Source organism: Scophthalmus maximus, chromosome 1 (assembly GCF_022379125.1).
Source record: "Scophthalmus maximus strain ysfricsl-2021 chromosome 1, ASM2237912v1, whole genome shotgun sequence".
In the NCBI taxonomy this organism is placed as follows: Eukaryota; Metazoa; Chordata; class Actinopteri; order Pleuronectiformes; family Scophthalmidae; genus Scophthalmus; species Scophthalmus maximus.
Genome location: NC_061515.1, coordinates 29664939 through 29689041, shown reverse-complemented (window position 1 = coordinate 29689041; position 24103 = coordinate 29664939). Strand labels below are relative to the sequence as shown.

At 46.3% G+C, this 24103-nt stretch overlaps 1 protein-coding gene across 2 annotated transcripts in view; it reads left to right on the top strand.

Annotated features, from left to right (window-relative positions):
* The window catches only part of mgat5 (alpha-1,6-mannosylglycoprotein 6-beta-N-acetylglucosaminyltransferase), a 53694-nt gene that overhangs the window by 11868 nt on the left and 17723 nt on the right, over positions 1 to 24103 (top strand). For both annotated transcript variants that reach the window (XM_035631366.2, XM_035631374.2), the window contains 8 exons: positions 140 to 304; positions 9457 to 9533; positions 10485 to 10574; positions 13460 to 13531; positions 14520 to 14681; positions 15816 to 15985; positions 16519 to 16653; positions 19583 to 19716. In XM_035631366.2, coding sequence (XP_035487259.1) covers positions 140 to 304; positions 9457 to 9533; positions 10485 to 10574; positions 13460 to 13531; positions 14520 to 14681; positions 15816 to 15985; positions 16519 to 16653; positions 19583 to 19716 — 1005 coding nt within the window. The remainder of the gene's footprint in view (positions 1 to 139; positions 305 to 9456; positions 9534 to 10484; positions 10575 to 13459; positions 13532 to 14519; positions 14682 to 15815; positions 15986 to 16518; positions 16654 to 19582; positions 19717 to 24103) is intronic.

The following is a 24103-nucleotide window of genomic DNA, read 5'->3' as shown; positions in this document are numbered from 1 at the left end:
ACAATTGGATTTTCTCAAAGTCCTAGTTCCACAGTCAAACCACATTATTCCTGATTTTGTTTCCCCATATAAACCACTTCTCATGTTATTGGTGGAGAAATAAAGATTTACATTTGCCCCCCACCCCTCCTTCTCGCAGACCTGAAGAAGACCCTGGCAGTGTTGCTGGACAACATCATGCTGCGGCTGGGCAAGCTGGAGTCCAAGGTGGAGAACATCTACAACGGCACGGGGGGAAACCTGACCAACGGCACCAGCACCGCCACACCCAGCACCACCAACTCAGAGAAGGTGAACGTGGCAGGTAGGCTTTTCTTTATGTTTGTGAGCTTGATTCAACACCATGTGGTGTTGAAGCTCTAATTCTTATTATTAACAGACTGTTGTAACAATAAAATGGGGGGCGGGGACAATAGGAATTTCATTTTTCCCAAAGCAAATAACATTCCCAACAGCCAACTAAGCCCTGGCAGTATCGCACAGTGCACCAGGCACGTTATAGGAGCAGACCGCATCCTTGGACATAATTCAAATAAGGCCTGTGTTCACGCTGCATGACCCTTTTTATTAGTTTTCATAGATTTTCCTTCCAGCTTCCAGATGATGAATTCAGCCCGGCTGAGAGAGAGAGTGTGAGGTGTTGGTTTCTTTTCCGGGATCCTGGTGGGAGTTGCTCTGGGTTGTTTGCGCGACATTTAACAGTAGGAATGTGGAGCCTGTTGCTCCGGAGCAACGTATGCAGAGATGGATTAGGATGATTGAGTTGCACAAAGTCACTAATCCTGATGAAAAGTCTCTTTATCACAGGTTGACGCTGCCCTGTGTCACTCTCACTCACTCTCTCTCTCTCCTGAGCTGGATCGCAGCGAGTGATCTTAATTAACTGACAGGAGCAGGATGTGGAAGTAACTGATCAGTATCAAGACGATTAGCGTGGTAGAAACAGCCCTCTGACTCTCAGGATGAGGCATATTTAAGATTACATCCTCCACTCAGATGTGCCAGAGTCATCGGAGGATGACACAGTTAAAGACTTTTTTTATTTCTACTGAAAGCAAACCACAAATGTCAATCATTTAGGCTTGTTTTCTTTTTGTTGTTAGGTCGTCTTTGTGTAACGGTGTTCAGTGAGATAAATTAAATATACTTGAGGCAGTTTAAAATAATATTATTTGCTGTTAAAAAACTTGTTGCAGTCGCCAGTGGAGCTGGAAAAAGACTGAATGACGACACGCTTGACCTCAGATTCAAAGTCAACAAGAAGACACAAGTTTTGCGTCACGTCGCTCGAGTTGAAATATCTTGAGAGGACAAATCTGCTGACAAAGTGGCGCCCACATATCTCTTGGCGATGAACTGAAGGCCCCGGCGCTCCCGAGTCTCCAGCGGAGCATGTCTCCTGTCTCGGAACGGCTGGTGGGCGGCGCTGGTTGCCAGCTCGGCTCCTGCTCCTCCTCCTCCTCCCCGACTGTAAGGCAATTACAGAGATAAGACTCTGGACAGTGAGGGAACATGCCCTGCTTTACATAGCGGCTCCTATCAAGATGGAGCGGAGCAGCAGCCCTGGGACTGCGTTGTTTCCACCTCCATTGTGTACATCTTGTCCAAGGAGTCTGGCATGTCAGGGCCCATCCCTGCGTCTTGTTAGTATTCACAGACTTTACTCTGTCTGGGGCTTTGAGATGAGGATGGGGTTAAAGTTCACCGCACAGTTTCCATTCAGAATGAGCACAAATCTTTTCAGAACATTTGTTTGCATCCACTTTTGTAAACAGTAGGGCAAACAGGAAACAATTAGTTGAAAGCTGGGATGAGGAACGTGTTTAAATTTGCTGAATCGCGAACTCTGCCTGTGCACAGGAACAGCTTCGGCCTTGTGTGCTGCTGTTGCATTTAGCCGGGGACGGGGCGGCACTGAAAAACAAGTCGACGTGGCCCTGGCCGGAGGCAAACGGGACTCGGTTCACCAGCAGTCTGTGACGTCTAACTGGCTACGATGTGTTTCATTTCCCTTCAATGTCGGCGACGTCTGACTGAGTCGTTGCATTCTGCGTCCGTGACACTGCCGACGAGTTTCAGAAAAACAGAGACCTGTGCCTTTACAGTTCAGGGCGTCTTCGCCGCCTTGTCTCTTCCGGCTGTCGATCCGCTCGCATCTCTTGTTTGCTAGTAACGGTGAAAGACGAGATCCAAGGCCCTGATGTCAACAAAGGAAAGGGACAAGGGATAGTGCTGGGGACTGCAGGATGACTTCACTGGTCCCTGACCTTTATTTTCATTGTCGATAATATTCAGCTATTTTCTTCTTTGCCTAGAGGAATGTAGAGTTAAGACCAATGTTTTAACACTGAAAGCATCACGTGGGCCTCCGTCGTGGATTTAGAGGCGAGCCTGTGCTCTCCATTACAATCTGGAGGGCCTGTTTACTTCTTCCAGCATACAATATTAATAAAGTATACACACACACACACACATACTGCGAGCTGCGGTCTGCTCAAACACCAGCGTGGAAGGTGACACTCGTCACCCTGCAGTGTCATGTGAATGACACGGCAGAACAATAACTGAAAGCACAATTAGAATCGATTGGGTTGAGAACCGTATTGTTTATTGTTATTAGTAATATTATTATTGATAGTTGGCCTTCTACCCCCAAGGCCTTGTTAGTTGCTGTGGTCATGTGATGTAGGGAGTAGGTGAAGAGCGACGGGGAACTGGGTTAGAAACTGTTTTGAGAGCGTTCCATTGTGTAATTGTTCAGAAACGTACATTCACAGCATTCTTAAGATTCCCTTCATGTGTTACTATTCATACCCCAGAAGAAAAAAACATCTGGTCTGTCGCAAAAAGACCTTTTGAGTTTCGATGCCTCTTCATGTGTAGATCTGGAGGGGAAGTTTTTCTCGCAGCCACATCCTTTGCATACCTGCCCATGCGAGCGCTCTGATGTTGACTGACTTTCCCCTCTCACACACACACACACACACACACACACACACACACACACACACACCAGCAGACGACTAGCACAGGCGTGCCCGCTGTGAGTGTCAGCATACCTTCATTGTCGTGTGGAATCCGTCATAGCAAAACCACACACACACACACACACAATGTGTGACTTTGGTGCCTGTAGCTCATTGCAGATCCTTACAGATCCTCACCGTATGGAGGGCCTCTGATCTTCCTAGCTGTGTTGTAAACAAACAGGAAGACAGAAGCTGGGAACGTTCCCTCCCTGATAGCCTTAAGTAGGCTTGAAAAATGAGATCCACATGCTCAAAATCCCCCCTGATTCCAGCTCTCATGGAAGTAAAATGCAGAAACATTTCCCCTCAACACCCTCAAAAGTTTCCACGTAAAGAACACTTTTGAATTATTACCCCACAGCCTTGTTAGGTGCCGTTGTTGAGAACGCACGCTATTTCTGTCAGGACCCAGCTGACAATTCATACCAGAGATACCAGCGTGTTGGTAGCTGCTGTCGGACACGGAGCTCGTTCTCTGAACAGTTCAGAGTGTCGTGGTCGTGACTTTAGGGCGAAGCTGCAGAGGGCATCGTCTGAATCCGAGCATCCGTTAAATAAAGGCAGTGAGGGCAAAGAGCAACAAATGTGTGGGTTGACACCACAATGGAACAGTGATGGTTGGAGGTGTCATCACCAAATGACGAGACAAAACTAGAAAACTATATGTATATAAATACACATATCAGATCCGGGTTGGTCTTGAGTCAACAATGTCAAACTGGTTCAAAGAAGCCTGAGATATTAATACAGTTATTGCACAGCTCCCTGTATATGTAACAGTTGTTGAATATGAGTTAACAGACCTTTTCCACAAGGAGCACATACATTTAGTACAAGTTATTTCAGAATAGATTATCAAGTAGCTATAATGCAAGTGTCACTGAACATAGATTTATGTTACTGTCATTTAAACAGTGTCTGTTTTGTTAGTTATTGGACTGAATATTGACAGTTGTTCCTCGTCGTCTGAGATGTAGATCATGGAGTTTTCTGTTGCTGCTGCTGCTGCAGTTGGTTTCCAATGTGTTGGAGCAAACTGCAGCACAAGAGGAATTAAATGAGATTCAGCTCCTTGGTAGTGAACTGCGAAAGCGCCTGAAAGCGAGTGGAGGTCATTCCCGGGAAACGCACACATCGCTCACGTCCACGGGCTCATCGCTCTGGAGGTTTGCGGCGGATTTAGGGGCAGCGATGGGACGGGACGGGGAGGAACATCTGGGGCTCGAGCACCATTGGCAGGGACACGTGCAACGATCTTGACTTGACGTTGTCCCCCTCCCCTCCTCGGATCAATCCCGCGCATGCTTTGCAGCTGATTATCACAAATGCTGCGCGACTGAGTAAGAAAGGGAATCAAAATGTACACCACCCTCCTCCTCCTCATCCTCCCTCTTCTCACTCTCTGCTGCGCTCCCCCTCTTATCCTGTATCCTCTTTCCTCCATTGTCTCCTCTTTCGCTGTGGCAGTATTAGCCCCGGCCATGGAGGAACATAATCTGCACTGCCTCCTTCTGCACACAAAAAACAATCTGCCATTTCCCTGGGCACATTTCTTCTATTTTTTTTATAATAATCCACAAGCATCCATCCCCTAAGCCTCATCCTACATTTCCTCGCATATTGTTGGAGGACAGAGCGTCACAGGAAGGAACACGCACTCGATCCGAGGGTAGAAAAAGTGACTAACTACTATCACAAGTTGTTGCTAGATGTGTCAGAACACGATAGAGTCAAACTTCTCGCTTCCCTTTTTGCATGAAATGCACATCTCTTTCGCCGCAGCGCTGCAGGTTTCACAGCTCGAATCCGCGGCGTTCCAGTGTTCGTCCAAAACAACAGCGGAACATTAGTCATAGCTCTGCAGTGATGAGAGCCAATCAAGGGGTTGTTGTTTTTCTCTGGCCGCCTCGTGGCCTGCACTGTGCTCTTCTGTGCAAATCCCAAAAATCTTTCTCTCGGATATTTCGGGAAGAGTGGGCCGATCGGATTGCTCCGGCACACAAAAGAGGGATTGATTACAGCCAGACGTTGTGCTCTTTAGCAGCAGAGGAAGGGGGAGAAATAGGAAACGTGGGCCGGAGAGCGGGGTTACATGGGGGGAAATCTGGATCTGGGTTTCTTGTTTTTGTGCCTCCGGGCCTCGTGTGGACCAGAGGCAGTGCTACACATGTGTTGTGACCAGCTCCAAACACGTGTCCTGGGCGGTGGGAAGCCCCTCTGGTGAGTGCTGCCCCGCTGTGCGCCTTCAGGTGGCAGGCTTCCTTAGACCACAGTTGCTTTCTGGTAATTTAAAAGTTTGGATGTTTCATCCGATACGTACAGTTAATCCTCATCAACAGGAGGCTGTGTGTCGTATTTGGGCTCAGTTCAGACGATGACAAATGTAACATTATCTCCCGTCGCTTCTCTTCATGAGCGTTCAGAGGAGGAGATAAAAGTGACAAGGGAGTAACTCGGCCCGTGTGAGAAAAGCCCAAACACAACCAATGAATCTTTATTACATGACATCAGGGTTAGTCAGCCATCTTTAAGGCCAAATATAGTTTTTCGACGAAGGTTCTCTGGATATTTTTTTAAACTGTCAAAAAAATAAATCACTGAAATAAGATGCTCTTTGTAACTCCAGAACTTTCCTGAGTCAAAGTAAACCACTGACACTTGTCTGCACATGTGTGAGTCAAAGCCGGAAAGTGAAGCCAATGCCGAGGTGCCTGAAGCCCCTGTATTCTCTGGAATCACCAGCAGAAGGCGACTCAAAAAAAAAAATCGACAGACTGTCTGTTCCTTTCCTCTTTGCTTTGGCAGCATCGACAACAAACCTTTTAACAGAGTATCAGGTAACAAGAACACCAATATGTCACTACATGAATAATAACTGGACCTCAAGACGTTTTCCCCCACGCTCGCTCCAGACGTGGCAGCCGTAAGCCAACATAACAACTACCAGGGATGTCGCACTTGTTCCGATCCCATTCCCAGTCCTTTGATACTGGCAATCTTTCGATTGTGACTCAGACCTGCTGCTGATATTCACCTCCATGTTTATTGAAAACGAATCTGACGCACTGAAAGAACAGCTACTGAATTTCCATCACTTACTTGATCCGAATGTTGGAGGTTCTGGTTCCAAACCATCTAGTTGTTTAGCTAAAAAGTGTTGATATGATGAAATAATCAATCCAGAACTCTCAAGTCATCTGCGCACAAATAACTCTTAAAAATAACGGACAGAGACGGTTTTAGTGTTAAAACGCCGCCTGAAAAACGAAAACCCATAAGTGTGGAAGTAGCCCGAGAGGACGCTCTCCATCAGCGGTCGGCCTTATCTCTATTTTATGAGCTGCTGCTGAGACTCTCACACACTCACACACACACACACACACACACACACACACACTCTCACACACACTGTCATCTCTGCTTGGTGCACTCTTCCTTCAAAGTGCATCTAACCTTAGTGTTTGTCAGCGAGCGGATCAGAGGACACACAGAAGGCTGCACTTTTCATCCTCTCTGGTTGTTGTCTTTTCTTCTTCCTCTGCAGAATCACCATGGTGACGCGTTACACATCATTTTATTTCAAATCACATCCATTCATCGCAGGAGTGTCTCCGCTCAGGAAACTATTCGTCGAGAACTCGTGTGTCTGAAGCTCGGCCCTGAGCAGATTTCATGTTATTCGAGGGCCTGAAAATAAAACCAGAGAGAGAGATGAGGGGGGGAAAAAGGAAAGAGAGAGAATAACATAAACCAGATGTGCTCAATCCAATTCTGGAGCTGTCAAATGTGGGATTACCTCATTGAACACTGAGAGGAGGAGAGGGAAAACTATCCCAGTGTGTGTGGGATCACATTGTTGTCGATCTGAGACGATGCTATGTGCATTCGAATTCGGCTTTTACTGGATCGTGAAAAGCTCCTGTTTGTCTAATCTACTCATTCCCTTTTCATCCCCTTGTATGCAGTGTTTGTCCGACCCAGGTGCGATCTTGGTTTATCGCCTCACATTGTTCTCTTCAGTGTGATACAGGAGTTGTTGTGGATGTTTTCCTGGTCAGTTCAGGCCCCTTGACACTCTGCCAGGTTGAAGCCAGGTCTACCACCCAGTGACCGACGACTAAACTAAATCTTGTTTGCTCCGTCGGAGGCGAAGGACGAGGACTTGGCTGGCGTTGAATCGGCACCACCTCTCCTGTGTTTGATTATGAAGGGAGCTATATTTAGTCGATCCTTGGCAGCAGCGTCTTCTGCTTGATTAAAGCTCCACGATTTGCCACGTGGCTTAGGCGCTCTGTGGCTGGCTGGCTGGATGACAGCGTGAATGCACAGGCTGCGAGTTTCCTTGGTTGGTCGGTTGTTGCATTGGATGAAATATCAGTCACCACAGTCTGTGATTTACAGAATAACGGGGGACTCAAAGAGCAAAGGAGGATAAAAACAAAGAGACGTGAGAGGATGAGAAAGCATTAAACAAAGGACACTACACAGGATGTACTGTACTCGAGGCCAGAGTCTAAAGCTGCTGGAACGACAATGTCTGCAAATGTTTCTCCGGACAGTTTGCGGAACTTTGCCTGCCAGCCGCCTCGTGAAATCTCCAGAAGATTAAAAGCGAGCGAGTGGGCGTGTTGTCGACACTCAGTGGATTCATCGTCACGTCCTGCTTCTCCACCCAGACGCCACAGAATGTCTCCTGAGTTCTTCCTGTTGGTGTGAACGCGTTTGACTCGGACAGTCTCCCGCTGCCTTCGTCATATGTGAACGGCGAACGGTTCATGTCTGAAAACAAGCTTAGCACTGATTCTGAAGACAAATTAAAAATCACTGTTTGGAGTTTTCTTTCCCGGGTCTAGAGGGCCGGAGGTTCATGGAACACAGTATATCCTCCTGACTGATACATATATTCACGTCACGTCTGTGTAGTAGGACTTCTGAAGGATTTCGGCACAGACTGCAGTTATCGAGGCTCAGGGTTTCCGAGAACCCTAATTGCCTCGAGGAACCGAGTCTCTCTCGGCTTTTCACTGCTGCGGCTCTAAGTTCTGACCGCGGTGATAAGTGGGACGAACGAAAGGGACAAATCACAAAGTTCTAGCCTTTTCTGGAACATCGATATCTCTCCGGCGCCGGCAGCATTGCTGCATTGTCATGCTGCTGCAGCTGAAACCCTGATGTAACCAGACAAAGGCCCGGTGCCGCCTCCTCCTCCTCTTCCTCTTCCTCTTCCTCTTCCTCTTCTTCCTCAGGTGCTGACTGAGGCAGGGAATGGAAACCTGTGGTTGTAGCGGTTCAATCTAACCGGTGATGTATTTAGTTGTAGTTCTCTGTGGCAGGCCATCGCCTCTCGTTCCTCCTCGAGGCAGCAAGATATTTTTCACTCTAATCCAGATGATAACGGCACCGACGGACGGGGGAGAAAGAGAGAAAAAAAAGAGCATTAACCAGCAGAATATTTGTTTACTGGAGCAGCTTATCAGCGCAAATAATACTGAATCAACTGTGACCATGATGTGGGAGCCGCCGCCCCCTCAGCCACCCGCCGTGAACCGGCACTGCGTCCGCTGATTAGCTTCACGCACACACTCCTCCCTAAGAACACCGCCCACCGACTCATTACATCAGTCTGGTGTTTGCCTCAGAGCTTTTTATCTGCTCACTGCACAGCCTGGAGCGTTGCATTATTTATACTCTGCACATAAAGGTCAGTGGCGGTGACGTTCACGTCTGTGAAGCGTGTATCAGGGAGGTGATTATGTGCAGCGGAAGCCGTGAATGTTAATGTCAAGGTGTGATATTGAAAAGCAGCGTGGAGAAGATATCAGAGCGACGCCGCACTGACATGGATTCTGTTTGTTGGAGAAAGAAAATAAAAATCACTGTGGACTCGACCCGGTTCTCAGCTCTTTGTGGTTCCTGCTGCAGGTGACTGAGGAGATGACTGATAGCAGCTGGATGCAGAATACGTGATGTCATGTCGCCCATAAATCTTTAAAGATGTTGTGAAGCCTCAGTTTGAGCCAGAAAATCAGATTTCATGACTTTCTTAAAAACAGATCTAGTCCCGACTTCGCTTGTTTGTCTCCTCTGGACTATTTCTCAAGAGCGAACATGAGGAAGTGGCGGCTCTTAGATCACAGCCAAAAGAAAAGAAAAGATGTTGAGTCATCGAGTAGATCCACCTTTCCTTTTCAAAAGCAACTTGAAAACTGACTTGTTTGTGGAGCTGGACGGGAAATTGATCTTGGCAAGGGGACGGCGATTATGCCTACAACCTGCTTTTCATCCGTTTTAAGAAAATATACTCAGGAGGAAGGCGCTGTGAGCTGTACAGTACAGGATATATTCCTGAGGATAAGACGTCCTGATAAAGTTACAGACTTTGACCATATTGATTTTTCTCTCCTCCCCCCTCTTCCTCTTCCTCCAGACCTCCTGAACGGAGCCCAGGAGAAGTGTGAGCTGCCGCCTATGGATGGTTTCCCTCACTGCGAGGGGAAAGTCAAGGTGAATCACACACACACACACACATACAACTTCATCCAATGTCTCGGCTTTTCTGTGTGTGTGTGTCCCTGGAGCTGATACGACCCTTTCATACACACCACCTGCTCAGCCAGTCCCAGTCCTCCACCGATGCCGTCAGAATTTCCAGCTGGATGCCAGGCGATACCAAAGCTTGCTGTCCCACACACACGCACGCACACACACTGTACGCGAGCCTGTTTTCCTGCTCGCACCAGTCCGCAGCAGTTTCACCATCTGAAGGATCCATTTTCTCAGTTTATAGACTTCTTGTTTAGAACAGAAATACTACAGTCCTCATGTGTCCATCCAAGTGAGTCTGGTCCAGGCCCGTCTGCCAAGTCCTCCTCTCTGAACAGCTTGAAATGGTCAGTTTTTCATTCCCCCCATGCTCCGATCCCCTTTGGTTACCGTCAGTCGACACGCATGATGTACTCGAGGCTACGAACTAAGCAGGATGCTCCGTCTGCATTTGAGCCTGTTTCACGTCGTTCATGACTCGTTTATCTGGCAGCCGGGATCAAATCGGAAGAGGTCAAACCTCTAAAATCATCATGTATTTTTACTTAAAGATTTATCCAGGATGTGTGCTCTTCCATCTTGGTCCAGAGGCCGTTTCTATATCGATTTATTTCCCACACGTTCCCACGAGAGCTGCTCCAGCATGACCCTCACTCTTCTCCTGCTGGCGGCCGAGCGCTGGATAACTTGCACATGTATTTAATGAATTGGAACAATAGCCTGTCTTTCATTTTTAAAACCGCAGATTTTTTCCGTTTGATTGCAGGGATGCATTGTTTGACGTCTCCGGCCTGCATTATTTCCCCGAGCATCACACACATAACCGTGGATTTCAGAACTCCCGTCTTTGAATCTGTTCGTCTCTGAGCGTTTGTGGGATTCAGATTTTAACCTCCTCCTCCTCTTCCTCAGTGGATGAAGGAGATGTGGCACTCAGACTCCTGCTATTCCAACTACGGCGTGGACGGATCCGCCTGCTCCTTCTTCATCTACCTGAGTGAGGTGAGTCCTCTGCGTTTACTGGAACCGAACCATCACACACTCTCACAATATCGACAATACAGTACGTGTCGCAGTAGAACTGTGATTAAGTAGGATTAGTGTCTGAGCTCAGGTGGTTTCACCTCATCGAGATGATGACTTTTTCAGGGTGTTTACTTTGTTAATGCAAGAGTTTTGAATATTAAAATGGAGGAATATGCAAAAGAAGAGTCTCCAGTCAAATGTAGAGCAAAGAAAATGCAAATGAATACAGATGTGGGTTTTCAAAAATAAAAACACTACATCTAATTCTTCCACCAAAAAAAGCTACTGTTCTTAAAATGGTCCCAATCAAACCTCAAATATCAGAAAACCTAATGGAAGTCAGGTCTCCTACGTTCTACGTTCACTTGCGGCCTATTTTCAAGAAAAGGAATATAAAAATTGTAGGTTTCATCAAACGTGACTCGGGAGGAAACACTTGTCGGGGACTATTTTTTGCTGAGGAATGACACACATTTGGTGATCTAAGTAAGTATTTACATGAAATAAATAAAGGCCATGTAACGGGAACATACGAATTTAACATTTACACATTAATCTCCTGTTATTCACCACAAAAGACGCAATTTCAGCAACACGGCAGCCCCACACAATTCCGCGAAAATGTGACGATTCATCGGCACAGTGCCCTGACGACATTCCACTAACCTGAGGATGATCATGTAAGAAAGAAGCGCTAAAAATAAGAGCAAAGCGATAGAAGGATTTCATTTTTCATGAGAGCAAATTAGAGCTGGTGGAAGGAGAGAGGGGGGGGGGGTGATTCAGTGGGCGGGGAGGCAGATGAAGGGTTGGTGTGAGGTTCCTCATGAAGAGATGACATTTAAGCCTACAAGGCGAGACTGTGCTACGCCGCTCCGGTCTCTACACATCCTTGGCAAACAGGGAGAACGCAGCCAGATCGTAAATTATTGACGAGCATTTACATATAGAAGCTTGTGTTCCTTGCAGGGACACTTTGAGACTCTCAATATTGCATGATTCATCTGTGCGCGGCCAGATAGTCATGTGTAGTAATGATGGAGCTCTCCTCTTCTTTAATTCTAATTAGAGTCTCATGCAGAAATCAATCAAGTTTCGCAGAGTGAGAAAAATAAAAATTGGCCTTTCATCTTTTCCGTAATGGTTTTTTTGAATTCACTCTTGAATCTACATGTTCTCCACCTCCTGAAAACTGCTTTCAAAACATTTTCTCAGATCCACAAAAACAGCTCGTCTTCGGATAAGATGCGTCTCCTCATTTCAAAGATCCTTCGCCGTGAATACTATTCTGTCTGATTTACAGTCTACTGCGCAGCGTGTGTCTCGTTCTCTGCAGAAATATCTCTCATAAGAAGTTGTTTGTTTTTTTGGGTTGGAGGGTGCTCCCTTGTTGTTTAGAAATATATTTTTTTTCTTCTTCAGTAAAAATAAGATGTCACCTCTGGAAAAGGTCAGTAGCCTATTATGAATATTGTATATGAGCTGAGAGCATTGCAGAGAAAGCCCCGTCCCGCTGTGTATGGAAATAGAAACGAGATGGTCAACAGCAGAATCCATTAGGGGGAGAACTCTCTTTCCTGTTTCACGGAAAACAGGAAAACAAACATTCATTCGCCATAAAGTAACAGTTAAAACTCAGGGCAGCTGTATCTACTCTCTCAGTTTGTCTCGCTCCTGTTAATCTAATAGCTCTTTCAGCCTCCCACCGCCCGGTCGTGTGATCCCACAGTTGCCATGGCGACACGCATGCATTTCCATCCAGAAACAGGGGTCCGCGGCGGGTCCCTGGATCCAGCGTGTATCCAGGGACGCGTAGCGTTGAGAACACACTCCCGCCATGTTTAATTCAAACTCGCCGACCGCGGCGCTAACCTCGCTGAGGGCTAGAAACGGAGAGGGCAACATATCATGATGGACGTCGGCAGGGGAAGGTCAAGGATCAACAAGCATGGTGTGTGTGTGTGTGTGTGTGTGTGTGTGTGTGTGTGTGTGTGTGTGTGTGTGTGTGTGTGTGTGTGTGTGTGTGTGTGTGTGTGTGTGTGTGTGTGTGTGTGTGTGTGTGTGTGTGTGTGTGTGTGTGGGAAGGAGAATAAACACACCTTCAGTCTCTTTGGAAGCTTTTACAGGACAGTTTTTAGTCTGTTGTTGCTGACAGTCAAAACAAGCACGCGTTCTCTCACACACACACACACACACACACACACTCACACACTTCTCCATAACCCCTGTGTGGGCGAAAAAGAAAGAAAGGAAATGCCGAGATAGAGAAAAGAGGAAGTTGAGGAAGACGGACGCACACTTCATTTACATCACATGCAAATCACACATACATTTCCGAAGGGGCTGTACGTGAGAATGCAAACACACGCAAACGTGTCCATCAGACATTTTACTGAACGTCTCCTGCCAGTAACATTTTTGAGACTACTGCCGGTAACAAAATATCAAATATTGCTAGTCTCATCCTGCAACTTTTTGTTGTTTCCCCGCATTCTCATTTTAAAATAGTAAATTGCTTTCTAGACATCGGGTCTTATTTAGTTGCTTCTTATGCAGATCACATCGGCTGCAGCCGGGCTCATTAACATATGTAGTCGGAGTAAATACCCCACATAATTAAAAAATAATAAAAAAAGAAGTTGATGCAAACTTTTGCACCCTCTGCAATGAGTTGCAGCAGACGAAGGTGTGACAGACAAAGACAAGTGTCGCATCTAATTAAAAATAATTAGATGCTGTGCGACTGCGGTGGAAGGCAGGAGGAGGAATAACTACACCGGGTTTCTGACAGACTCTGCAGGACGACAATCTTGTTATGTGGACAAGACGTGTAAACGTGGTGTTGTGCTTTGTTTGAATAGGTGGAGAACTGGTGTCCCCGCCTGCCCTGGAGGACCAAGACCCTGAATGAGGAGATAGACCGGAGGGGACAGGTGAGAACCACAGCAGAGATGCTGCCTGTAGGCTAATGGCCTCTTCACAACACAAGTTCAGTTGGTAAATACTTGCTGTTGCTGCTGTTCTCCCTGAATCTAAGTGGCACCGTTGCAAAAAAAAAAGAATATTTAGGTGTCAGATTACATTTCAAGTGTGGCTTGAATATATTAATTTCAAAGGGGTTTGTGCGTGTATGTGCGACAACTCCAGAGTTTCCCCCCCCATTAGCATAAATGTTTTAAACCGTCCCTCTCGACGTGAAGTCCCACTCCATCATCCCGTGTAATGTGGAGACAGCGCAGAGGAAAACGACACCATGAAAGCCATTTAAGGGAATGTTTAATTTCCCGGGAAACACGAGTACAAGTATCCGAGTAAGTGTTTAAATGGAATGAACCAAATGGTGAGTGTGCGAGTTCATTTTCACCACGGCGCGTCTGACGTGCCCTCGAGCGGCACGGAGCGCAGATCCCGCAGACGAGAAGCCGGAGTGACGGGACCTTTGGACAAATCTGGAGTAATGATCTTGTATCCCTGCCGACGCGACAGCTCACTCAAATCCCACTAAAGGGGTTCTCCGGCCCGACGGGCTCCTCCAAACACACACTTTCCTCCAGTGAAGGGGGTGAATCAATATTAAGCTCTCTCACCCCCCCTCCTCTGGATGCATCAACAGCGCCGAGGCCTCCATGGCCATCATCCGATGCCATTTGACAGGCTTTGGAGGTTTTTATTCAGACTCCGGATTTTCAAAGCTTCAGTCCGCAGAAGTGATTTCCTGTCGTGATGACAGATGCTAATTCCCTGCAACAGCCTTGTTTCAGACACCTTAGCAATTGGCGTCGGCGCCGCTGATTCTCCTCCTCTCACTCCGCCTTTCTCTCACCGTCTCATCCACCGCTGAAATACCACCGCACCTCTCTGTGGCATATACACACAACTTATCTGGCGTCATACAGACTGTGTCCCTGGTTCTGTGTGCAGGCGGAGTTCCGCACCAGTTTCGACGAGCTTTACCGGGTGATGTCACAGCGGGAGGAGTTCCGCTGGATGATGCTGAGGATCAAGCGCATGGCCGAGCCGTGGGTCAGCGCCATCCGCTCGCTGGCGGCCAAGCAGAACCTGGCCAAGCGGCGGAGGAAGAAGGTGGGACGAACGTACAAATTGTAGAATGAATTTGTTTTTCCCTCAGGTTTTCTTTCATGTCAACGTAAGAAATATTACGTGTCACTTCCACTTTCTCTTTAGGAAAAACCCTACTGCTCAAAATAATGGATTCAAAGCTTTTGTGAGATGGATATACTCGTGGTTTATTAATATATCAGTTGTTGGCAGAAGGCCGTTTAAAAATGTCAAAGAATTTTCCATTAAGCCTAAATGTTGAGTGTATTTTAAGAGCTCGGTTGCTTTGTGCAGCTTCTGCTCTCACGATGAAATATCACCAGTGAATTTATGAAGTTGTTAAGCTTGAATTTCTATATTTATCCGTCTTAACACTTACACAAGCTTTCTGAAAAATGCTGCACACACACACACACACACACACACACACGTACTGAGGCAGTTATTCACACTTGTAGGTCGACTGACTTCTTGCTCAGGGGAGACATGGTGGTGGGAGAAGCCTGACATGGATCTTCCATTGTGTCCGAAGTTGGAAACAGCTCCCAGCTCTGAATAATGTACCGCACACTTTCCTCTGCTCTCGTGAATAATTTGTGATACCGTGCTGCTGACTCAAAGTACGAGCAGAACGCTCGTCTTACTATCTTTATTACCCATCCTTCTTTGTTTATCTAAAAAGTCTGATAATTAATCATTGTGTGTTTCTCTCCAGACACATTCAGAGCTAGTTCTTAAATTCAGCCGCTAATATCTTTTGGATATTAATCCTCACATATTAATCCCTGACTAGTCTGCGGCGGGACGGCTGGCTGTCAACAATGAAAAATGCGTTGTCACTTCAAAACGCAGCCCGGTATTACTTCCTGCTGCGGAACAGTGTGTTCCAAACAAAACCATTGCTGGGCTTTGACGTTTTCTACATTTGTGTCGCGAAGTAAAACTGTCGAGATGTTGGGAGATGTTTTTTTCGTGGCTTCCGCTGTTATTACTTCATACTTTCTCTAACTGTAATGGCGCGTTCAGACCAAACGGAAATGTTTCAACTCGAGCGGGTGAAGTGAATTTCTCGTCTTTAAAAAAATGGTCTGAACGCACCATAAGTAATCTACAAAAAGGACCATAAATAAATTGTGGTCTCCTCCCCCCCCCCACCAGGTCCTGGTTCACTTGGGCCTACTGACCAAGGAGTCAGGCTTCAAGATCGCGGAGAACGCCTTCAGCGGCGGCCCGCTGGGCGAGCTGGTGCAGTGGAGCGACCTCATCACCACGCTGTACCTGCTGGGCCACGACGTCCGCATCTCAGCCTCCCTGGCCGAGCTCAAAGAGTCAGTACCAACACGTCTGCTTTCAGTTTGTGTTTCGCCCACCGCAAAGTCGGCAGGATTAGTCGTGTCTGCTGTTGCTCACGTTCAACTGCCTTCACCGATAAGCAGGGCCAATTTATTAATGACTCGTGTCCAACAGATTCCTCCGATTTCTGGGAGGGAGATTCAAGATTCAAGATTCAAACTTCGGCCATGTTTTGCATTTTTGCTGCGGTGTTGCTGTATAATTCAAATGTTACCCTCTTTGAATACGACCTGAAGTCAAAGCACCTTTTGATTTTTGTCTGGCACTAAACAAACATGGCAGCCGTGCCTTTTGTCTCATATTTGTTGCTGGTGTTAAACCTGTGTTTGTGATCATGAACAACAAGGGTCAGATAAAATACATAGAGCAGAGCATCACAGCAACTTCTCATTTCCACCCTCCTGTCCCCCCCAGAATATTTTTATAAAATACACAGGACAAAGAAGAAACTATTTGAAATTGGAGATTTTTCTGCCATTAGTTGAATGTGTCTATTCTTCCTCCCCAGGATCATGCGTAAGGTTATGGGGAACAAGTCAAGCTGCCCCACTCAGGGCGATAAGGTGGTGGAGCTCATCTACATCGACATCGTGGGACTCACTCAGTTCAAGAAGACGCTGGGACCGTCCTGGGTCCACTACCAGTGAGTCCTCACACAATTTCCCCTCCAGAGCTGGAACACTGCTCGTCGTTCCACCACACAAATGTCCACGTTCGGGTTTCAACTAGTTTCACGAGGGGTTGGAGCTTAGTTGGGCAAATGGCAGTGGCTTGTGCTACGATAATAACTTTTTTATTTTATAGAGATTAAATGCATTCTTGCATTTTCTGTTGCAATTATACAGAACTTTAACTATACAGATGGACAGAAGGTGGCCAACAGTATTGATCTGCTATGAAAATGATGCAAGGATCTTTCTTTATGGTATTGTTAATGACGTTAAGATAAGATAAATCAATCTTAATTGATCCCCAATGGGGAAATTTTGGTATTACAGCAGCCAGACATGAATGACAGAATGAGTACAGGTTTGAATATGACTAGAATAAAATAAAATAACAATGATACTGAATAGAATAGAACAATGTAGAACAATTAGTCACAATTGACTTACACGAGTGATAGTGCAAATACTACTCCACTACTACTAATAATAATGATGATGATTAATATAAGATAATATATACTGAAACATTAAGAGCAACAACAGTAGTGTTTGTTCCAGTCACTTTTGAAACGCTGTATATTGAGGAAAGAGTTTGACTCTGTAACTTCTCTGAACTTGTTGCAGGACAAAGCCACTGTTAATATCATTTACAGAGGGAGGTTTTTCTCTGAACGTGCACAGTCTCACACCGGCTACTGCTCAGCTCTCGAGGGTTTATCATCTCTCACTGTAACTTTCTGTTTGAGTGAGGCCGTACTTCCCTCACATGGGCAAAGTAGTCTCGGTTGGACAATGACTCTATTTTCTTCTTGCACGTTGCCACCATTTCCCAAAACGGATGCAGGAGCGACTGTTGTCCGCGGTGCCTTCGCCCGCCGAGTCTATTCTCGCCGAGATTGCCCCTCTGAGGACTCGTGAATGAGGCCGTCCTGGTTTGTTTTGACAAAAGCTCTCATCGGCTGACGGAGACGGGACAATAAGTCTGGGGCCGTTAATGGTCGCTGCCGGTTCCTCCTGCTTGTCACCAGCTTTTGTGCGCACCTTAAACTGCATCCGCTCCCTTCGCATCCTGAGGAAATTGATTCAGCCTCCGGCCGTAATGTACAGTCCAGATGCTATTTTCTGAATTATTTCTCCTGCCATCATATGTCTAGGAGCTTTGTGAGAGAAGAGCATGGCTGCAGGTTGAAGCTGTTTTTCTGTTCTGTGATTCCATCTCACTCTTGTCTTTGACTTTATATGTCGTACAGGAAGTCGGGGTGATGCCCAGTGGACAGAAAACGCCGGATTTGTTTGCACATCAAAGCCTAAATTCTTCCAAACAATAAACCCGTTATTGTTTCCACTTATTCCGGTTTATACGACCGTGGAGGAATGGGAATACTCTGAGCTATTGTCTTCTGCGTATAGAAAGCAGAGCCATTGTTGCCCTGTTGTTCTATTTCATTTCATCCTTCCTTCATCCAATAACTAACAGGACAATGTCATCTGAGTAAGCCCGGCGACAGAAAATGTGTCAGGTCGGGACACCGGTTCAGCCTCAGAACAATAACGCAGAAATGAAAACGGGACAAATGAAAAGTTTTTAAGATCATCAATTTGCTTCTTCGCTTCAAATTCCCATCTGTTATCACCGTTTCCTATTGGTCCATATGGGATTGCTTCATTTATTGCAGAGGGCAGCAAAGAAACGTCTCATTCACCGTGGCCATAGTTACTCATCATCTCAAACATCATGGTGAAATCACAGCGACGTTTCCCTCTGAGTGCACACTTGTGGAGCTGAACAACCGTCAGCTGCTGCCACATCATCGCGCCCACTGTCGACTCGCTGCAGCCATATGTACATCGGCAGCACTTCCCCATCTGCTGAGGACGGATCTGTCGTGGACAGACGAGCGCTGTTTTGGCACGTTGTTGTTCTTGTTGTTGTTATTCTGCTTTCAGTGTAAAGTCTCCTCCCGGTGAACTCCCCAGGGCCTCTCGCGGTGCACACAGCCAGCTGCACAGCATCTGCCTGGGCGGGGAGACAATCACTAAGAGAGAGGGCGGATCTTATTTTATTATTTTTTTGTAAATGCAGATGTATTTGTGTGTGCGAGGGCGTATATGCTTGTCAGTTTACACCTTGCTAAGATGAGTATTCACCTGACTTTATCTATCAACAAGAAAAGTGCTTTTATCGGACAAGACGCCAAATAAAACCAGCTCATCCTTATGGAGGAGATAGAATGTGTTTGTAGGAGAAACAGATCAGTGGAAAGAAATCTGATTAATAGCTTGAGAGTTAGAGATAGATTTAGTCATTTGTGGCAACAGATGGATGTTTGCTATTTAAATATCCAGGTACACACATATCTTTCCCCTCCCCGTTGTGGTCAGACATGAAGTTCTGTCACAGTCTCACTCCTCCACAGACATCCTCCATCTCTCTAGAACAACACACAGTCGCTGGCTTCCCCCTCACAACTGATCCAGCGGTGCAGCGCAACAGAATTTTAAATGTGTTGATTGGATATTTCTCGCCAAACATGCACCGTGGGGGGAGTCCTAGTCTATCTCTGAGCACACTGGCCTTTCTCACAGTGTTGTTAATAAAAGTTAATTTCCCTGTTTTTTTCAGGCTGGTGTGGTTTGAATTGTTGAAAAGTTAATTAACTGGAGGTTTATTTCTGGGAATTCTGTGAACATGACCTGGAGAATAGTGTGGGAAAAGCACTGTGTTGTGGTTTTAACTCTATTTTTGTGCATTAGGTGTGAACAATTTCTCACTAACTCTGTGATTTATTGTCGTGTTTCTTGCTCTCATTGATTTTTTGGAACACTCCGAGCAAACCTAGTGGAAATATATGATGTTAATGTTGAGCAATGTATCATCCGAGGTCTTTCTGTGGTGTCACACAGGTGCATGCTGCGGGTGCTGGATTCGTTCGGGACGGAACCGGAGTTCAACCACGCCCACTACGCCCAGTCCAAGGGTCACAAGACGCCCTGGGGGAAGTGGAACCTCAACCCACAGCAGTTCAACACCATGTTCCGTAAGTCGGCAGCACGTCAACACACACACACACACACACACACACACACACACACTGCTCAGCTCTAACCAACAGTGCTTCTGTCAACTACCACCAGAAGACAGCTAATTTGAAGAGGGGTTGGCCATGTGGTGCAGTTGTGGCCTGTCTGCAGGATAAAAAAAAGAAAGGTTTATGCCAGTTCTCTGTAATGAAAACCACCACAGAGAACTTTACAGTCTGTTGTAATTGGAAAAAGCTCTTTAAACTTGTTGTGCTGGACATAACTCACAGATTTCATCGCCTCTCTAAAAGATCCTCCAACGTGACACAGCAGATGGTTGGTTACACAGAACCATGTGGGACGGCTTCACTGCAAACTGTTTGGCCCGGGACTTTCAAAACATACTTAGCAGGTGACGGGAGGAATCATCTGTCTATCATCATGTCTGCCTGTACTGAAGCCGGTCAGGAGAAGAGTGAACACATCTGTTCTGTTGCTAAGAAACACTCAAAGAACTGATGTGAAAGCAGCATCTACGCTAACCTCTTTAGGAGTACGTAGACGAACAGAGTCGCACGTCTTCTGAAAGCGTACGTAAGGGACCAAACTAAGCAATACCGGCGAAGGTTTCCCGTGGTCGTGAAACGAGGAAGACATTTCCACAAACTACATCACAACATCGCCACCACCGGCGTTCACAACACGTCCGCTTTTGCTTCTTTCTTAAGATGAACATTCATCAGAACCTTTTGACGCTGCGCTGCCCTCTAGTGGACGTATTGCTTAACGTAACAGACACATGTTTGAAAGTCTTTTCGTACATGAAGTCATCTATAATGAGCCTATAGACTGTAAATAAAGATGGACGACATGTCTCCACTTCCTCCTGTTGTACAAAAATTAAGCTAAAATATGCTAAACTGTGCCGCCGTCTTGCGATCTCGCCGTCATCTGGATCCAGAGTCTTCGCAGAGGTGATAGCCACGGTACTGAGGTCCAAATGACTATTTATAATCTAACTTACAGGAAACCACTCGGACAAACACCAGTGTGATGAGAACTACCTGACCTCTACCAGCAGTCCCTCCCTCATAAGACCCTGATTGGTCTGAACCACTGTGATTGAGCCAGAAGCAAACAGATTAGATACCCGTTGAGATGGATCCATCTCCTCTTGCAAAGGGAGGAGATTCCCTCTCTGTTGTTTGAATGAGATCCAAGTTGCCAGAGGCAGAAGCCGCAGGTCGAGATGTTTTCATCGGCAAGAGGCATAAAGGGCATAAAATCCCGCTCTGCGTTATCTAATGGAATATCATCATGCAGATTAAAGGAAAAGTACGAGGTCAGAGACACTCACCTCTCCATTTTGCTTTGATTACGAAAGTAGGACGTACAGGTTTTATTACTCTGTGTGTGTGTGTGTGTGTGTGTGTGTGTGTGTGTGTGTGTGTGTGTGTGTGTGTGTGTGTGTGTGTGTGTGTGTGTGTGTGTGTGTGTGTGTGTGTGTGTGTGTGTGTGTGTGTGTGTGTGTGTGTGTGTGTGTGTGTGTGTGTGTGTGTGTGTGTGTGTGCGCGCGTGCATCACTCTCAATGTGAGATCACACTGTAACTGGAGTCAAGCACATTTGCTGTGGTGGGTCAGTGGAGGTTCAGTGCAGCAGAGAGGAGAGGGGAGGGGAACCAGCCCTCCCGGGGTACTGACCTTTTCCCCGTGTCTGAGAGCAAGTGAAATGTTACCCCTCCAGTCTCTGTTTGGTGAGGCCCTGGAGCCGTCCAGAGTACCACTCTACCTGAATAGGCCCTTTGTCCTCTTCCTCGCCGCACACTGGTGCCTTTGCTCAAAACCCAGTGAAGAGTCGCTGGGTTAGATGATATCGCTGGTGACACAAGTGCACGGCGGTTCGGAGTGTTAAAACCTCAGAGTGGCAGCGCTTCCAGGCACGAGAGATGAGAACAGACCTCCCCTCTCCGCATTGTGCCGCACAACAACTTATCCCCAGGCTGAAGAGTTGTGCAGCATGCGACACAAATGGCACGTTGCACTAATGGCAACGAAATTATAGTAATGAACCTGTTCATTTATTTTCTCCATCTTAACGGAAAGACTACTACCTGCTGAACTGACAACATGCCGACGTTGGACAACAGAACAATTAATATAAAGCATAGGTAGAAGTCGTAATGACGACAGGGAGTATGTCCTACAAAATTCTTTATTGTTTTATTCACAAAGTTGCAACGTGAAACCAAAACTAATCGGATCCAATGTGAACAACGGCATGAACCTCGGTTCGGTCCTTGATCTGGGAAGAAGAAATATGTCGTATTTTAATACCATTAGCAAATATTTTGTACGGTGACGTACTAGTTAGAAAGTAAACACGGTTGAAACCTAATCTTATTTGTAATGTAAGATTTGTATTCCTGGGTCCATAAATCATATCTCAACTCGCCCCTTGGATGTAGATACGACAATGGACATATCAGGTGCCAGTAGCTCATTTATTCCACATTTGGATTGGTCCATTCGTTACGGTCGGACAGCGCCCCATAAATCTTCGGTCGGGGGGGGGATTGGGAGTCCGTGGCCTCTGGCCAATAAGACAAGACAAGGCCAAATTGACCTCATTAATCTATTTGGGAGTCGGCGAGTGTTTTCTGGTGTACGGTTCGTGTTCGAACGGGCTGCGTGTCTTAGTTTAGTTGGCTCGTTTTTTCCATCCAATCAGGATGATAATATGAATATTTCTTGACACCCACAGAATCAGGTCCTATCCAGCCTGATTTATTTTAGCGTACTCTTCAAAACAAGTGAGTCACTTTCAGATACTGTACATCCAGACTTTTTATCTAATCATTTCAGAAACAAAGACGAAGAGAAATGATCCTTCCATTAAATCCCTCTGCGGTGCTTTTCCTGGTCTCAAGCTCTTATTAGAAACCCATTAGAGGCTGGTTAGACCCGTTTCCAGTACACGGCCGGGAAATCAGATCTGTTCATCAGGTTTTCTCCCGAACAACAACACAGAGATCTGACGGATGCCGTGTTACCCGTCAATGCACTCGGAAAGGTAACAGACGGGAGCAGTCGCTTCCCGTGTCTCTCCTCGTCCCTGTAGATTAATATTTAATCCCTCGCAGGATCAATGATTAAAACCGGTCGGAGGTCAAACATGCCACTGGATAATATTTAGCCTGCTGATGGTTTCTGGAAAGCTTTGATTATACCATCGCTGGCACAACCACTCACTCTGAGGTTTTTATCATCTGAATCAGTACGCTGGTGTTTCTTGTCATTGTACAACTGAGTATTGTTGTATATGATATTGTTATATTCTCCAGCTCCTCAAGAGTTAAATGAAACGCAGATTAACGGTTGCAGAAAAGCTTCAACGCTTGCGAAAAATGATATGACCACATTATTCTGGTCAATCTATACGTTCAATATTTCTGTGTATTCACTAAATGAAGGCTAGTTTGAATGATGGAAAGCTAACACAACTAACATGCGAATTATGACTAATTGAATTATTAACTTTATGGGACAGTTGTGGACGTCAGATGTTGCTCAGTGCGAAGTTCCAATGTTCAAATCTCTCTTTAAATCTTCTTTATTCTCCTCAGTGAGAGTCTCGCAGCCGCTGTTCGTCGGTGCGAGTGTGAAAGTGTTTATCGGTACAGTTGAAGCATTTTGATGATGTCCGTCTTTGATGTAGAGTTTTCAAAGCTCAGGAGATTTTTAGTGCTGACGATGCATCTGTGCAGTTTGATTTTTTCTTTTCTGTTCCGGCTGTATAGACGTTTCTTTTTGAAGAGAGCGTTGGGCCAACATCGATCACATAAACCCGAGTTGGTGATTGCGTTTGTCTGGTGCAGGTACCATTGCGTGATGATGATGATGAAGTGTCTTCTGCTTCAAAAGAATGGCGTCCACCTTTCCTCCTCTCGTCTCGACCAGGTTCAACCAGTATTTACAAACCAGAGTGAATCCATGCGTCACCAAATGGGCCCGCTGCGAGCACAAGCTTGTCGAGAGCAACAAAGCAGCTGCTGCTCCGGCAGCGGCGGCGTCCCTCCGAGGCCGTTTGTTCGCTAATGGCGAATGAAGCGGTGGCAAGTTGAGTGACATTTTGAGTGGCGGCTCTGGTGGGAGAGACGGCATCTGTTGCCAAAACGCATCGAGAGGGCCAAGCACTAATTAACAGCCTGTCCTGTTTACACAGCGAGTCTGGTGCTCGAGTGTCAGAGCTGCTCTTTGCTCTCAGAGACACGTCTCAGTCACTGGTGCTGGAAACAGGTTGTGTTTTTAATTTCCTCATGATTCTTTTCAATGTAAACTGACTGATGTGAGGTTTTCATATCAGCCGATATCAATAATCATCCAGGGAATGTCTGAACCAGACAT